The sequence below is a fragment of the Psittacula echo genome (assembly GCF_963264785.1).
Source record: "Psittacula echo genome assembly, chromosome: 5".
Taxonomy (NCBI): Eukaryota; Metazoa; Chordata; class Aves; order Psittaciformes; family Psittacidae; genus Psittacula; species Psittacula echo.
Genome location: NC_137739.1, coordinates 87,470,308 through 87,488,567, shown reverse-complemented (window position 1 = coordinate 87,488,567; position 18,260 = coordinate 87,470,308). Strand labels below are relative to the sequence as shown.

At 43.5% G+C, this 18,260-nt stretch overlaps 1 protein-coding gene across 1 annotated transcript; it reads left to right on the top strand.

The window, feature by feature from the left end:
* Window positions 1-3,306: 3,306 nt before the first annotated feature.
* Window positions 3,307-15,195, top strand: LOC308221341 (acyl-CoA (8-3)-desaturase-like; the record flags this gene model as incomplete). Its single annotated transcript, XM_080618324.1, has 12 exons — window positions 3,307-3,510; window positions 6,921-7,031; window positions 8,520-8,717; window positions 9,117-9,218; window positions 9,391-9,519; window positions 10,077-10,137; window positions 11,901-11,977; window positions 12,802-12,899; window positions 13,443-13,539; window positions 14,327-14,406; window positions 14,831-14,956; window positions 15,144-15,195. 12 exons carry the CDS (start codon window positions 3,307-3,309, stop codon window positions 15,193-15,195), a joined length of 1,335 nt encoding a protein of 444 aa, XP_080474450.1.
* Window positions 15,196-18,260: the final 3,065 nt, after the last annotated feature.

Sequence of the window (18,260 nt, the reverse complement as noted above, 5' to 3'; positions counted from 1 at the left end):
ACATGACTTCATCTTTCAGAAATTCTTGCAAAGCAACACAAGCAGAAACCACCTTTGCTGTCTCATTGTCAAGAGAACCTGTCATCACAGTGCTAGGTAACTATTACAGCACACCCAAATACTGGGGAACACCTGGAAAGAGTATGGTTCACATCAGCTCTGCGCCACATCAGCTGCTCCACCAAAACACTATTTGTCAGAGTCTCGCTCACCTGGGTCTTTTTTATGCCCAGGAACATGAACAAAGTGCAATGAAGAATTGCTAAAGGTTTACTAGAGGTCCTTACCAGTGTTGTTATTGCTCCAACAATGTGACTTTGCTCTGTGGCTCTGGAGAAAGTGTTCGGATTGAGCTACATGCTGCTGGTGATGTCTTCCCTAAATATATCTTCAGTTCCTAACCAAAAAGGGAGAGTTAATGGTCATCGAGTAGTCCCAAGAAGCAACAATAGTTGTGGTGTTTTTAACTGGAGAGGAATATGGATCAGTGTGTTTAGGATTCATTTCTTATCCGTATGTTGTGCCATCTCTAAGGCTTTTTGCAGTGGTTTTGTAATCAACTTTTGTGAGAGCTATGAAGAGTTTTAGAGATGTTCTGTTATACTTTTACATGAGTCCATTGCTGTTTAAGTCCTTTTTTCAACCAGTGAAAATGATGGGGCATTCACAATTTCTGTTAGTAATGTTGGTACTAAACTGGGAAGTGCTGTTGACTTTCTCAAGCGACAAGAGGCTTTGCAGTGGCATCTAGATAGATTGGAGCATTGAGTGACAATCAGTGGCATGAAATTTAACTGGAATGCCTTCAGAGGAGAGCAACAAAGCTGGTAAAAGAGCAGGAGATACTCCTATGAGGAGTGTCTTTGGGTTTGTCTGGTTTGGAGAAAAGGAGGCTGAGGAGCAACCTCATCACCCTTGACAGCTTCCTAAGGAGGGGAATTGGAGGTACTGATCTTCTCTCCCTGGGATCCAGGGACAGAACACGTGGGAATGGTACAAAGCTATGCCAGGGAAGGTTTAGACTGGACATTAGGAAGCATTTCTTTACCAAGAGGGTGGAAACACACTGGAACAGCCTCCTAAAGGGGTGGTCGATACCCCAAGCCTGCCAGCATTTAAGAGGCATTTGGTGCCTTAATGCTCTTGATAACATGCTTTTACTTTTGGTCAGCCCTGAAGTGATCAGGCAATTGGACTAGGTGATAGTTGTAGGTCCCTTCCAATTCAACTCAAATATTCTAGTCTAGCCTAATCTAGTCTACTCTATCCTAGTCTGCTCTATCCTACCCCATTCCATACCATCCCATTCTATCCCACCACCATGAGAAAGTTCCTTCTTGTACAAATATGAAGGCGTGTGGCCTCCCCATGTCTTTGGCGTCATTCATGTAGCTGATGTTTCTCTGGTGCTCAAGAATTTGCCATGTTCATGGCATGCAGAAAGGGAACTAACAGAGTTCCTTTGAGAGTCAGCAAATATATTAACCACCTAGGAGATGCTCAGTTTGGAAGAAGTTAGATTTTAACCTGCATACAGGATCCCTTTAGCGCCTGCTCCAAACCATTATTATTCTTATTATTGTCATTATTATTTTCATTTAGGCTTGATGACATATCACATGAGTTCCAGAAAGGACCATAATGCAGGTTTGGTCAACTTCACCCCGATACAAGGAGAGGGAGAACAGACTACAGAGAATAACAACGTGGGATATGTGACAGAAGAATTGGATATCAGGTAGATAGCAAATCATAATGTGATGTTTATCTTTTTAGCAGTTAAGGTCTTGCATTGTGAAAAGTCAGATTGCAAAACACGAAAGCAAAGAGCTGCAATACCGTCAATGCCCAACTTTGTCTTAAAGGGGAGTACCAGCAAATAAGACAAGTAGCTTTGCCTTCAGATTACTGGAGTGGCTTATACCAAATGTATTGTTTCATTGTGAACACTGGCTGATTTGTATCAGAGTATGTGCACAGGCTGATACAACAGCAATGCCATGAGTGCTACACAACCCATGTAACAATCAGTTCCTTCTCTGCAGAGGTTATGTGGCTCATTCTTAAGTAATTAAAGCTTCAGTTATCCAAGGGGTTGACATACATCCATTAACAACCTGGCTACCATTTTAGGTGCTTGAGGGTAGGTCTTCAAACCTAAAGCTCCAGTTAAGCTGTTGCCTATCTCCTGGAATCACCACATGCCCTGTGTTTTTCAGTACCTCTCACTAACATTCCCAAACACCTGTTCCTGAATCATAGAATCATAGAATCATAGAATAGTTAGGGTTGGAAAGGACCTTAAGATCATCCAGTTCCAACCCCCTACCATGGGCAGGGACACCTCACACTAAACCATGTCACCCAAGGCCTCATCCAACCTGGCCTTGAACACCGCCAGGGATGGAGCATTCACAATCTCCCTGGGCAACCCATTCCAGTGCCTCACCACCCTCTCAGTAAAGAATTTCTTCCTTAGATCCAATCTAAACTTCCCCTGTTTAAGTTTGAACCCGTTACCCCTTTTCCTGTCACTACAGTCCCTGATGAAGAGTCCGTCCCCAGCATCCTTGTATCATGTACAGAAGTTGTTTTGGGGTTGTTTCTAACGTCACTGATGGCAGTCTAAGGGCACACACATCTTTCACCCAGGCAAGAAGCAAACTGGGGGCAGTTGAGTGGCTGGGTGCTTTAATGTAATGAAAACCTCAGGGGAAAAGGCTTTTCTTATGCTGATCCAGTGGTAGCTGCAGCTTTACAACAAAAATGACATGAAAAGAAGGTAGTTTCATATACAGGACAAAGGGGAATGGCTTTAACCTGCCAGAGGGGAGACTGAGATTCAGTTATTTGCGTAGGGTTTGTTTGTTTGCTTTTCAAATTAGGCATAAGAATGTGCATAATTCGTGTTTCTTTCCAAAGGGGCTCATGGAAGTAAAACATCCAAACTAAGCTGCAGTATGATACTATTTTCGTGGTTGACAGCAGGTTAATCAGAGGTGTATTTTAAGTGAGATTTTCCCTGTCAGGAGCCCGGTAACCTTGTGCTGGGAACAGAACGAGCAACCCCTCAGCTGTCGGATACCCCTTACCTGCAGTAGCTGCTACTCTTTGCAACCTGGGGTTACGCTGGAGCAGCGAAGGAGCAGTTTGGTGGCGGGGGCCAGGCGCGGATGCTGCGGGGGCTCTGCCCGCAGCCCTTCGCTTTTCCCGGAATCCCGGGATGGGGCGGGAAGAGGGCGGGGGCCGGGCGTGCCCCACCATTATATGGATGGGGAGCGGGAGGGGAGGAGGAAAAAGAGAAGGATGGCGCTGCCCGGGGACCCCGCTGCGGCCTCGGCGTTGCGGCGCTTCACCTGGGAGGAGATCGGGGAGCGGAACGGCCGCGGGCCGGCGCCGAAGGAGCGATGGCTGGTGATCGAGAGGAAGGTGTACGACATCAGCCGCTTCTGCCGGAGGCACCCGGGAGGAGCCCGTCTCATCTGTAGCCACGCCGGGCAGGACGCCACGGTGAGGGTCGCGCTCGGAGATGCGGGGCGGAGGGCGCCGGTAACCCGGCCGGCACCGCGGGAGGTGACTCTGGTGGGATTCAGGGCATGGAGCAGATTCTAGGGGTTTGCAGTGTCACTTTGTAGCCCTAGACTTTGAAGTGCGAGCTTCCCAGCCTCATCCTATGGGAAATGGCAAATGAAGAGGCTTTGCCGGTGGGACTGTAGCTGTTTATCTAGCTCAAGCCTTCAGAATTACTCTTTCTCTTCTGATCTTACTTCTGCACCTACTGTGAATTCCAGGGATTGGTTACAGCCAGGGCAAAGCTGCCACAAGCAGAGCATCAGCCCTGTGGCAAAAGTAGCTGCTTCCAGAAACATTCCGTTAGGGAAAGCATCCCTCCAAAATGCCACCTGGCTTAACTCAGAGCGAAAGCAAAGATAGCGTGATTTCCCAAGCAGAACTCCAGAGAATTTTCTGTAGGCACGGTATGTGGTCCTTCCAAGCCTGGAGATGAATAAAATCAAAAGGATTGGCCAGTTACAAGTGTCCAGCTGCTGGGGAGTCAGTGCATGGGTGAAAGGACTTCTGCTCATCGTGTTTCTTGGCCTGACTGGTGTTTTATTGCCATGGAAGCTTGTGGTAAACTCACACCAAAACGTTCAGCTGATTCCCTGGAGTTCTTGCCTTTGGGTGTATGCAGGAAGGTGGAAAACGGTGGTTAATTAACATCTACACAAAGATGTGACAAATGGGATTGCTGCCTTGGTGTCTATTGAAAAGGAAAAAACCAAGACAAATAGATCCCTGATCCTTCATAAGGGATGTTTGAGGCTTATGGATGTAATAATCAGTGCACTAAGCTTAAATTGCAGACTCCGTATTAGAATCACAGACTGGCTTGGGATAGAAGGGACCTTAAAGATCATCCAATTCCAAGCCCCTGCCATGGGCAGGGACAACTTTAGCTGCACTTTGCATTCTGTATTTTCCATCATTCATTTCTCTTGTTAGTACTGTCAGACTTCTTTCAGTTTAGTCCCCTGGAACATCCCAGGTGATGGATGAGCTTGGAAAACACAGGTATTTTGTTTCTGGGATCTGAACTTGGTCCTTATAAGTTGGTTCCATGTCCAAATCATTAAGCCCTGCAAGGCTTCAGCAGCTTTTGTTTGACACCCACTCTACTGCCTTCACACACAAGTATGAAGCACCTTAAATAAGCTGTGCACGACAGTGGAAAAACGCTGGGATATGCTCTTTTTTAAGCATATGTGATTTATCTCCAGCTTAAGACCTGTAAATGGCATTAATAAGGAAGGGGTTTACTCTGCTCCCAGGTGGTTATATCCACGCTGAGTTGCAGCAGGAATATACCCAGGATATTGCGGGTGAAGTAAGAAACTCCTCCTTGTTACTAAGATTAGTTTCATGAGACAGTGTGAATTCAACAGGCTCCTTAGTCAGTTTGGGAGGCAGAGACAAAAAGAAGTGAAGAAAGCATTCAATAAGAAAATCCATTAGACTTTATTGAGGTCTGTACATCTTGGAACAGGTCAATTGCTTAGGTTTTTGCATGTGTATTCCAAAAATCTTAAGGAATTTTCTTATCTTTGTCTGGTAAATTTTACCAAGACCACATATCACTGAAAGATGGTAAGTTAGAAGAGGGTGGAATACACAGAAGGCTCTCAGTAAGAAGAATGTGAGGAAAGGAAAACTGAGTATAATTAATGCCACATTAGTAATACTGAGTGTAACAAAACTGTGCAGAGGAGTCCTTTTATTGCTGCTTTTTGTTGTGGTGGTGTGGTGTTTCCTCACAAAGGGCAGAAGAGCAGAGTTAGTCATGGAATGAGGACTGAGGTGACTTAGAAAACAGGAGCAACAATCTTGAGACTGGAATTTTGAGCTGAATTTGGCACAGTTTGGTTGAATTTTAGAGCCTGTAAAAACATCTGGTGTTGCCATATCATTAAATAACCTGGTACCTGCAGTAGATCATTTAGCAGAGAAAGTATTTGCTGGTTCTTTAGATTCATCAGTGTTGTGTTTGTGTGCACGGTATTCAAACCGACTGTATGTTACATATATGCCTCAGTGTTAGCCAGGCAGCTGCCCAAAACTGAGTGCTTTTGGAGCAGAGGACAGAAATTCTACAGCAGTTTGCTCTGAGATTAGAGGAACAACTTCATTTTGTCACACAACCATTTGCTCAGAGTAACTCTGGGGCTGGAATGCAGTGAAGCACTGATTCCAGTCTGTTCAGGATGACTACATTGAGTTGAATTGAAGATGCCGTGCAAGCAGATCAACACGTTAAAGGTGTGGATGTACAAAAGCAATTTTCCATTGTTGGAGAATCTTAAGGGAGATTTAGACTAGACATTAGGAAATCTTCCCTGTGAGGGTGCTGAGGCGCTGGCACAGGGTGCCCAGAGAAGCTGTGGCTGCCCCATCCCTGGCAGTGTTCAAGGCCAGGTTGGAGAGAGGGGCTTGGAGCAAGCTGCTCCAGTGGAAGGTGTCCCTGCTCATGGCAGGGGGCTGGAACTGGATGAGCTTTAAGGTCCCTTCCAACCCAAATCATTCCATGATTCCTTTCCTATAGACTGAACTTGCAGCTCAGCTCAATCTCAGCTGTGCTTCAGCGCTCCAGCTGCCCCCTTCATGCCCTATTGTCTCCTCCTCTGCTTTTTTGCATCCTGTCCTTTCTGTTCCCAGCCCTGCCTAGAAGCTGTCACCACTGCTTTGTCATGCTTGCATCTTCAGGAGAGATTAGCAACACCAGACCTGTGCTTATGAATTGGGTCCTTGCATTCATTTCCTTCTGAATACTTCCAAGTACTAGAGAAAGTTCTCTGGTATCACTTGGTCCTCGGTGAACTGCTTTCTGTCTCAGTTAATCTGGGAGTGGAGTTCTCTACCCAGTGAATAAGAGGAACCACTTTTTCCTTTTAAGCATTCAGATTTAAAGGGCAATTTTCTCTTTTGACTAGTTGCACAACAACTGATTATTCAGGTACACTAATATGAAAAGTCTTTTGAGCACCTGAATGACAAGGAAGATGGAAAAGTTACTAATATTGGGGTTGAGAAGAGGGGAAAAAAGAAACACAACGGAATTAGATTGTGCTTTAGGCATACAATGGAGTTGAATTCAATTTTATATGCTGGAGCTTGCATACCTGTAGTAATTGCAGTAGTGGAAGTCAGATCTTTTCCATTTGCCAGCTGAAATAAGATCTCATTTAAGAGCACAGGATAAACACGAGAAGTAAAACATCAACAAAAGCTTGAGGAGATAAAGGTCAAAGAGTCTTCTCTGCTGTTGTGGTTCCTCCAGAGTGAATGTCTTGTGACACACAACAGACTGAGGTTATTAACAGGGAATTTGTTTTTCTTGCCTCTTCCTTTTCTCTCATGCATTGCAGGATGCCTTTGTAGCCTTCCATGTTGACAAGGCACTGGTGAGCAAGTACTTGAAGCCACTGCAGATTGGGGAGCTGGCACCAGATCAACCCAGTATTGAGCCCACTAAAAATGTAAGTCTGTCTTTGTAAATCAGATCAAGGCTGGATTAAAGGGAAATATTCTGAGGAGAGACCTTGTTCTTCTGTATCAGCATAGCTCCTGGAGCAATGGGAGCCAGGTTCCTCACTTTTATTCTACGGCTTAGAAACAATACATTAATATTAGTCTAAATCCACATTATGTGGTCGAAAATGAGATTCCTGAAAACAATTTTTAATTATCACAGCAACTCTACGTGAATAACAGAGCCTTGTTTTGCTCTCATGGAAATCACAGCTATCACCTTTTCTTCCCCTTGCTTTGAGGAAGAGCTGACCAAAACTTAAGTAATTCTTTCCAGCTGATAGTAAATGTTCAACTCCCTTCTGTTCTAGGTATCTGTAGGGAGAGATTGCAGATAGAGTGTTTTAGCCTTGAATGATGTTTCACAGGCTGTATTGACACCGCTGTTTTGGACAGCCCTCTTGTAGCTGTCTCAAGGCCATTCCCAGAATAACCATTCACAGAAGCACTGTTGATGGCAATGTGAGAAAACTCCATCAGAAAGGCACAGACAGCAGCACAGGAATAGTCTTGGAGTACAAATATTCCCTGGCCTGTATGGTCCTTTTTGCTTCCTACTATCCAAGACTGTTTTCCTCATTCCTTATAGCCTGCCTTGACTGTTCCTTTGCATAGCCCCACACTGCACACTGAAGGAAGATGTAACTCAGACATCAGAAACACTATTCACAGCCGTCTGCCTGTCCCAGGATGGCACAGCCATGCTTCCCATGTAGGTGGGAACCTCATGAACCCTCTTACCTTGGCCACGTCCTGCCTATTTCTCAATTCCATAGCTGGCCTGCACCAGGGCCTGTTTGTGCTTTGCTCCGTGGAAACCCAAAGTGATTGGGAAAGCAAGCTGGCAAGCTCCTTTGTGGGTTGGGCTGTATGGAGACCAGAATTAGGCTTGGGAAGCATCTGCAGAGCTGGCAAAGACAAAGATGGGTTGATCCAGCACCTTTGCTGTGCTCCTTTCTTCTTCCTTGGTGCTCACCAGCCTGAGGCCAGCTGGGCTGTAAATGTCCTTTTCATACAGACATTTAATCCTGTTAATCTCAGGAAGGGTAAAGTGAAGACATACATTCATCAATTGGAACTGGTCCAGAAGTGGAATAACTTCATCCCAAAGAGCTACCACAAGGTGGCATGCTATGCTAAGGCACATGCATTGCAACTTCCACTGGGCACAACTTTCATTTGAGCCCTATCCTACCTGCCAAGAAGATGATGGAAGAAGCACCAAGAATACAGTCTTAGGAGTCTGGGGTACAGACATTATGCTCTGAGATGGCTGCCTCTTGCTCCTCTGCTCTTTGTAGACACAGAGAAGCTGTAGGAGACCAATGATAAAGTTTACTAACGTGTAAGCCCAGATCCTTTGCCCTTTCTCCCCTCCATTGAAGCGGTGCTTTACACTAGAAACAGAGAACATGTAACACTGGTGCTTCTCACAGGAAATGCTGGTGAAAGACTTCCGTGAGTTGCGTGCTACTGTTGAGAAAATGGGACTTCTGGAGCCAAATCAACTCTTCTTCTTCCTGCTCCTCATTCACATCCTCCTGTTGGATACTGCTGCTTGGCTCATCCTCTTCTACTTTGGAACATCCTTCATGCCCTTTGCTGGCTCTCTGGTGGTGCTGACCATTTCCCAGGTAAGCAACTAAGTCCATAGCATGTGCACATGGACTTGACTTGCACCAGCTTTCATACACATAGTACTTTGGCAGTTATCTATTCCTCTGTTTCCTTACTTGACATAGTTCTTTGCCATAAGAAGACAACCACTATATGACACGTGTATACAGATGATGTTAAGAAGGAATTCTGCATGTGGGGAGCTGCCATTAAACCTAGTCTGAGATTCTTTCAGCAAGATGTATTTGGGGGGAAGCCTTAAGAGTATCAGGATTTCATAGTTCCTTTCCAATTGTGACTTTGGAGCATCTGAGCAATAGATCTCAGTATTTCAAAGCAAAGGACAGGTGTAGAACTGTCCTGATCTCAATTCCTTGTTTTTCTCCCCTCCCAATGTTTTCTTTTCCCTCTTCCAGGTCCAGGCTTCATGGTTGCAACATGATTTAGGACATCTTTCAGTATTCAGGGCGACCAAGTGGAACCACTTGCTGCATAGATTTGTGATGTGCCACTTAATTGTAAGTACCTGATTACCACTACTACTTAGATGTGATGGCTTTCCCATAAGTGTGTGTGTTCTGAAGATTCTGCAGAGGACAGTGAGTTCAGCATTGAGTGAAGGAGGGGAATGGGAGGAAAGCTGGCTCTGAATGCATTGTACTCTTCATACTTTGTTCTTCACTAAAACAGGGGGCATCAGCTAAATGGTGGACTCTTCTGCACTCCCAGCACCATGCCAAACCCAACTGCTTCCAGAAAGACCCTGATATTGATATGCACCCTTTCCTGTTTACTTTGGGGAAGAAGTTATCTGTGGAGGTCAGTGTGTGTGTGTGCACGCGTGTACCAGGAGATGGGAAGAACACCCTGGTCAACAAAAAGCTGTGCCATAAAGATCTAAAACTAGGATGTGATGACAGGCTCTGGAAAGAGATTGCTTTCATCTTGTGTCTACTTTCTTCAGCCTTTGTAAGCAGCTCACAGTTCACATTAAGTTCCTTTAAAGATTTCTTGAACAGCTGACAAGTAGTTGCAAATAGATTAGACATGATGGACATGCCTCATATAGGGTGGAAAATCCATCAGCAAAAGGACTGTTTATGGTTATAGCACCTTAATGAACAACTCAGTGACCTTTACCATCATGAAACCGTCACTTAAATGTACAGTAACAGAGAAGAAAGTAGGGGCAAGAGGAAAAATACATATGGCTATTTTTGACTGATAATATAACTTAGCCTTGAGATGTCTAATATTTTACAAAATGAAGTATGAACATGGTAAGAACACAAACCCAAGGAAATTCACCAGTTAAAATTCCCTCTAATTGTTAAAATTCCCTCTAACTCTAATTGTTTTGCTGTTTCTTTCCACAGCTTGGGATCAAAAAGAAAAAATACATGCCATACAATCACCAACACAAATACTTCTTCATCAGTGAGTATCTTCATTCTCCTGCAATACAATGAAGGGTACTAATGGGGCTTTTAGGTCTTTTTACCTGTAGGATTTGAGCAGAACTGAGGTGTCCCCATCAAGGATCATAATAATCAATTTCCATCTAATTTTTGGAGGAGTTGAAGACCTGAAGGGATAAAAACCTGAGTAACCTGGTCTGACCAAAGTATAGCTCCTGCTCTTCTGAGATCCTGAGCTTCTTTCCAGCCTGAATTATCATGTGATCCTATACGAGATCATGTTTCTGTGCCCTTCTTGAGTGGAAACACATTGATTCGGTTTGAGAATTCCTAACCAAATAGCTTAAGTTTGTTCCAGGATAGAAAAAGTAGTGCAATAGGCTTACCCCAGGTCATCTTAAAACTGTGGTGCAAAGAGAAGTCTGCATTTATTTGGACAGAGAAAATGAGAAAGACTCTTAACTCAGTAATTAAGGAAGTTACTTGGGAGAGTGAGATGAGGGCTGCAGGGACTGTTGGTGTGAGCTGGGTAATGTATGGCTAATGAAAGCAGACATTCGCAGTTTCTCCACTGTCAGTGCCCTGATCTCTAGGCTCACCCCTGGCCTCTTCTTCCCATCTTAGTGAAGCTTTCATTCCCTTGGCAAAGCAGCACAATTTCAACATGGGACAAGGCAAAGCCACCTCTTGCGACTCTCCAGAATAGTCTGAAGTCTCAGGATACTTGCCTGGAAAGTGGACAGCGTGACTTCGAACCATAAAACCCAGCAGAAATGGGCACTTCCAAGGTGTGATTCATTCAACCTGGTTTTGCCCTTGATCTCTGAAAATGGCAGGAACTCGCTCCAGCAGTGGCTTATCTCTCAAGTCACTAAACAATCAGGGTTAGTTCAGATGTGCATAGCTCAGATGTACAATTCAGAGATGCCTAGTTAAGGATGGTGATCCTACCCCAGATCTTCCACATCTTCCACAGTGGCTCTGAAAGATGTGGTATGACATTGTAATCAGTAGTACTCAAATTTAGATAATAGTCTGGGGGTTGGTTTGTTTTTAAGTACAAGTGAGATGTCCACTTAGAAGGCTGAGTACGCATTTGAGTTCTCACAACCTAAAATCCATGGGAGGATTCTATATGTATTCCTATTGTTCCTCTGCTTTAAATAACAAATGGGGAGCCAAATAACCTTTGGGAAGCCACTTCTCAAAATACTCTTCCGTGGCTGTCCCTCAGTTAAAAGCCTAAAATGAAATCTCAGGTTTGGAACCACTATCAGGTTAGTGGACAGACCTAGAAATGTTTAAAGATACTAATGTAACGTCCTAGCCAGTATCAGCCAGTTGCTCTCTTGCAAAGTGATTTACTGTGATGCTCAGAAGGATTATTAAGTTTCTGGGGTCTTGTCCTCCTTATTTCTCAGGATTCTACACACTCCCTTTTTGTTTTCACTCTTCTGAAAGAAGCAGTGGTCGTAGCCTTTCTCCATGAGGAAACAAAAGGCAACGTATTGAGAGGCGACATGAGCAGTAGCAGGCTGTCCTCAATCAAACTTCAGAGAGCTTCTTGTCTTACCTCCGTTTTACCTCTTGAGGTCAGCAGGCTCCCATATTGCTCACTGATGCCCTGCAGTGATGCATACTGGTGTCATCCAGAAAATTCCATAGCCTTAAAACTTCTTGGGATATTCTCCATATTGAGTAACCGTTGAAGGATCCTTTGCTTCCAGTTTATCTGTCACTCAGTCCATGACATTACCAGTGATAATGAATTCTCCCTTACAGCTCTGCCTCCACTCCTGTTTCCCACCTACTTCCACTACCACACGTTTTACATCGCATACACAAAAAGGTACTGGGTGGTGAGTATTGCTGCTTGTGCATCCAAGAAGGGGTCAGCTGTGGGCCTTCAACCTTTCTTCTGAATACACAGCTAGCTTCTGCCCAGAGCTCAGCCCCTGCTGTATGCTATTCACTTAAGCCTAACAGGGCAGTCAGTTTTATGCAGGGTTTTCAGTGCCTCTGCATACTTTCTGCTACACCATTATATTCCCCGGCTCAAACATAGGATCCTGAAAACAAAAGGCTGTTTTAGCTTGTACTGCTTTGTCTCATTTGCAGAACCATGAAGTGTACTGTCCCCTTTAGTTTGGGAAGCAAATTGGAAGGTCCATAGTGGTAAGGAACAAGAGGATATGGATTTATAGGAACTATTGTCCTCGATTTGTTAACAGTATGCATATACTTGGCATTACTTCCTATGCAGGCAGCCAGAATTAGTGCTTTGTTCTTCCTTCTCTTGTGTGTGTTATGCATGCAAGAGGACAGCAAACTCCAGCCACAATGAGATCATTGTTGGTCTAGCACTTAGCTCACTGTGCAGTCCTGGGCAATGATTTGAGACAAGTGAACTCGTGTTCCTGAATGCATAGTCATTTGCTAATATATCAACCTACTTACCAGGTGTAAATCCTCACATTCATCTATCTTACAGGAAGCTGTGAAAAAGTACTATCATCTCATGTTAACTTGGATTGCTCCAGTTCTAGTTTTGCTCATTCAATTCAGCAAAAACTTATAAAAGCTAAATGTAGATTGTTCTCTTGTACATAGAACATGAAGCTTAGAAAAAGATTAAAGCAAACGTAATTTATAATGATTTTCTTGTTGCCTCTGCTTTTGGTAGGACTTGGCCTGGATGATGACTTTCTACATCAGGTTCTTTTTTATTTATGGATCATTACTAGAAATAAAGAGTCTTGTGGCATATTATTTTATATTCAGGTAATCTCTCTTTAGAAGGTTCTATAGCCTTCCTCTATACATTCTTGCTGTCTGTGCCTGCCTTTCTCTGCCAGTTCAAGTTTTATGTCATCGCATTGGCTCTGGAGCAAAGAGACTTCACTGAGTGCTGTTAAATACCTGAAGTAATTCAGTGCTTTGGGTGTTGGGTCTGCTGCTGGTTAGAGAAAGAGATCATTTGACAGAAACAGCTTAGTCCGGGCTTGCAAGTGCTCCGGCAGCATTGGCTTGAATGGACACTATGCTCTCCACTTGGAGCATTTTACTGATTCTAATCAGTGTGGTCCTTGGCTACAGATAAAACAAGATGAATACCAGGCTCCGTCAGTTTTATAACAAACCATAATAAATAATCATGGGTTTCATAAGGAAGTATGAAACTCCCAGGTTTTGGAAGTTCTTCCAGGTGCTGGATTAGCAAGGCTGATGTTCAGCCATGTAAGTCTGGTTGTGGTGTTATTTCAGTGGCTCATCACTGACTTGCTTACCTGTTACTGAATTCTGGCCTCTTGTCTGACTGCACAGGATGATGGAGAGCAGCTGGTTCGTCTGGGTTTCACAGATGAACCATATCCCTATGGATATTTACTATGACAAGAATTTGGACTGGATGTCTACTCAGGTAAAACATTTTCCATTCTTAAGAGTTGTGACCATACAGGTACAAATTCTAACCACAAGACAAGCAAGTTCTCTACTGCACTAAGGGTGAAAACCTGTTAGGAAGTGGGAAGTGAAGGTTAATAGCATAATGGTATTCAGCTATGGTAACAATAAATAGGATAGCAATGAGATGGTCATAGGCAATCTAAAATCAAAGCTAGGTCCCAGCTCTATTAAGGTGTCCCTGCCTATGGCAGCAGGAATGGAGCTAGGTGATCTTTAAGGTCCCTTCCAACCCAAACCATTCTATGATTCCATCCCCTAAATATACCCACCTTCTCAATTATTGCATCATTTTGTCTTGGACCTTTACCCCTTACATGGAGATGGAAGTTTGTATCCTGCTCTTGCAGAGCAATTACACTAGTAGAATGGCAGTGTGGTGTCCCCTCTTTGCAGAGAGACCTACTGGAGTCCAGCAGAGCAGTCTGGCCACACAGAAGTACTCTGCCATCTCTGCTTTTTCTGCAGGCATAGGTTTGAGAAGATCCAGGAGGAGCTTCTGACTGTTCACATGCACTCGCAGGAGCACAGAGCCAACTCCTACTTTTACCATGGTCCATGTTAGTCAGCCTATGTACATCTGCTGGCCCACAAAGCTGAAGGAAGATTATGAGCCCTGACTTGAGGTAGTTCAGTTTAGGCTAAAGGAAAACAGAACAGGGTAGCACAGCATGTTGTGCTCTTCAGAGAAAGGCTGCAGTCACCAATCTGTGCTGACTTTGCTTTCCTTTCCTTTTCCATAGCTCCAGGCCACATGCAATGTTGAGCAGTCCCTATTCAATGACTGGTTTACTGGGCATCTGAACTTCCAGATCGAACATCAGTGAGTATGCACCCCAAGGGAGAATTTTCTTCCCTCCTTAACAAAGTATTTTTCTTTTCTTGTTTTTCTTTTCCCTGTTCTCCTTTGCTCTGAATTCTACAAAGAGTTCTGGGGCATCAATGAGTTTGTCTTTTAAAAGGCTGAAAACCCTAAACAGAATCATAATGTAATTCAAAACCTTCACTAGACCTCCCTAGGAAGGCGAGAATGCCAAGTGAAACCTGAACATGGGCAGGACCTATGAAATCATACAGGTAGCAACAGGCTCTATCCAGAGTAGTAGCTTGTAAGCATTAGTGAAAATGATTATAGTCTGACACTGTAGTTTAAGCCTACCTGTACTAACTACTTACACTGTTACTCTAGAGACTGAGATACACAGGTGAAGGATGGGCTTGAGAATTTGTCTGTCTCCTGTTCACAGCCTGTTTCCCACAATGCCAAGGCACAACTACTGGAAGGTGGCTCCTCTGGTGAAGTCCTTGTGTGCCAAGCATGGCATCGAGTACCAATGCAAGCCATTGCTCACAGCTTTTGCAGACATTGTCCAGTAAGTACAACACACTGGCCAAAGAATTGCAGAAGGATGTAGGAGAGATTGGAATACTAAGAACAAGAATTGTCTTGTTCTCTTACAAATCAACACACACAAGCCCTCATTTCCCCTGTCCCCACCAACGTTCTCCTAAGTAACCCTGCATAATGTGACCTCTTGTGCTTGTCTTTCCCTCTCTCAGCTCTCTGAAGAACTCAGGAGATCTCTGGCTTGATGCCTACCTACACAAATAAGAAGATGAGGCTTGATGGTACCATTCACAGCCTGCCACTTCTTTGCATTCCCAGCAAGCTGAGGACCAGGGACTACAAGGGACTCTATGGCAGAAAAAAAAATGGATAAGAACTGAAGGATATGATTCCAATAGATATGAAGTTACTTGAATTTTGCTTCTGGTTTTGCCTGGTGTTTTGGTTCAGATATGTTAAAGAGTGCCTTTTAGATGTTTCTGGGAGATGCCTGGACAAACCCAAAGCACTGACAAAGCCATGGTGCACATCATAGGGCCCTCATAGGCCACTGCAGGTCAATTAGCTCTGGGATTAGTATTGAGATAAGGATTAGAATAACAGCTAAATTTAGAGTAAGGTTTCAGAGTTAGAGTGAGGCACTGGCTAAGCCAGAATCCGGGTCCAAAGCAGATGCACATTGACTAGGGCTCTCAAATAGAAGTAGCCAGGAAGGTATAAAACATTAGCTTACCCAAAGAGCTTTTGAAGCAGATCCAACAGCAGCTGGACTGCTGAGGCTTTCGTGTTGTGATACAGGGAACACCCACACTGTGACGGAGGAGGAAGGATGAGCACTCTCACTGCCACCTAGGGAACTTTTCGTTCATAGGTGTATGAGTTACAGGTTGCAAGTTATGAAATCTTATGACCGGTGTGGTGAATAAGTGGATTCACATGATAGAGCAGTCTAGGCAACAGGTTTGCCATGGGTTTTTGTCATGTTTCTTAATGAGCTCATGAACTAAATTTTAAATCACAGAGCACATTGTCCTGTAACTTTGACAGATCCAAATAGACCCTAACGCAGGGGAACTGACCCTGACCCAAAATAAAAAATTTGGACTCAAGAAAGGCCATGTAATGTAAGGGAGCAAAAGCACAGGATCCAGACTCAAGGTTTTAAGTGAGACATGAACTTTTGTGTGTCAAAGATTACTAGAACACGGCTTATTAAGCTCAAACTTATTAAGGCAGCTTTGAGAATTGAAGATTTAACTGAATTATGAGTGAACTCAGATTTCGGCTCTCCCAGGCAGAAGGTAAATCAGGGAAAGAGGCTAATCTGGGTACTTTGAATCACCCTTGAGAGGAGGCAGTATTTTTCCATCAAATATTAAGAGAGTGTGTTCTTTATCTGAAGTGAGTATGATGGGGAATGCATACTCAGACCCTGAAACAAAGCCTTGGGTGACATGGTTTAGTGTGAGGTGTCCCTGCCCATGGTAGGGGGGTTGGAACTGGATGATCTTAAGGCCCTTTCCAGCCCTAACTATTCTATGATTCTATGAAAGAGAAGACCGGCTTTAGGAAAGGGGACTTTGGGAACACGAAAATCCATTTAAGCATCAGCAGTTAAGACCACTTTCTTACAATAATGAAAGTGATGAGGTTAATAAATAGAGATCTCACCTGGTAAAAAAAAAAATATGAGAAAGTCTCTGATTAGATAATGAATGGACTTCGTATTTTTTGTGCAAGAACTGAATCACACGTGTCCTGCTCAGCACCAACTTTTACTTAAAACCTTTAACCCAGTACAGCGAGCCAGAACATGTAAAAGATTTATTATTAAACCATTTTCTGCTTGGCAAACATGCAATGCTGCTTAGAGGTTAGCAGCACAAAGTACAATTCCTAAACCAGGAGAGTAAAAGAAGTGATTCCAGAAAACTCTGTGAGAGCAAAGGAGGACTCGAAATGTTATCAGTTACTAAAAAACACATTTCCACTGTTTTAAAAAGCCTTTTAGAATTACCTTGAGTACTTGAAAAACATTTCTGTGAGTAGATGGGAAGCTGGATTTTGAAGACTAGCATCTGATTTTTGGACCTTCAGCAAAAGGCTGCATGGAGACCTCATAGCAGCCTTCCAGTATCTGAAGGGGGCCTATAAGGATGTTGGGGAGGGACCCTTCGTTAGGGACTGTAGTTACAGGACAAGGGGTAAAACTTAAACAGGGGAAGTTTAGATTGGATATAAGTAAGAAGTTCTTTATTATGAGGGTGGTGAGGCACTGGAATGGGTTGCCCAAGAAGCTGTGAATGCTCCATCCCTGGTGGTGTTCAAGGCCAGGTTGGACAGAGCCTTGGGTGACCTGGTTTAGTGTGAGGTGTCCCTGCCTATGGCAGGGGGTCGGAACTGGATGATCTTAAGGTCCTTTCCAACCCTGACTATTCTATGATTCTATGATCATTTGGCTTCTTGTGCTATCTCAAGTCAAAATGCAAGTCCAAATGCACTTAAAAAACAAGAAAGCTGCAAACGTTTCCATTAACTGGGGCCCAACAGTGTGCAAATGAGGAAAAGCGTGCAAGAAGGTTGAGCACGACTGAGATGAAGGACTGTGGATATATGCAAAATAAAGCCTAAGCAATATGGATCAACACCAGAGCAAATAGTTGTTGTCAAATTTTCTCCAGGTATCTTCAACCAATCTTATCAGCATGGTAGATAGTAGAGGTTTAGATGAAAGGCTGCCTGTACTACCTCAGGATGATATTTAATAGCTTGGTGAGATTTTACAAGGAAGATATCACTGAGAGAACCAAGGAAGGAAACATATACAAATACATTGCACAACCCAATAGAAAAGCATAAAACCAAAATGACTCATATAGAGGTTATGGTACATGAAAACAGAGTGGAAGTAAAATTAGCAGCACCACCACTGGAGTATCTTTTCTAAATGTGAAGATGAAAAATAATATAAAATATCAACCGAATATTCTAAAATTCAGCCTTTATTCCTGCAACTTTGAAATGTAAATTCCATTAATTTCCAAGGATTGTATTTTGAAATCCAAGGTCCAGGACAGGCAGTTTTTACCAGGAATAATATTGAGAGTTCAAATGAAAAATGAAGCATTTTTTCCAATAAGATCTCTCTGGAAAAGGGTGTTTTAAGAAATACTGGTGCACTTGACAAATTTCATTTTATATATAGCACCTCAAATTAATAACCAGCTATTAAGTAAATTAATAACTAGATATTAAGTCAATTAAGCACAATGATAGTCTTCTGTGTTATAAAGCTGACTGGTACATAATAAAACCCCCTTAATCTTTAA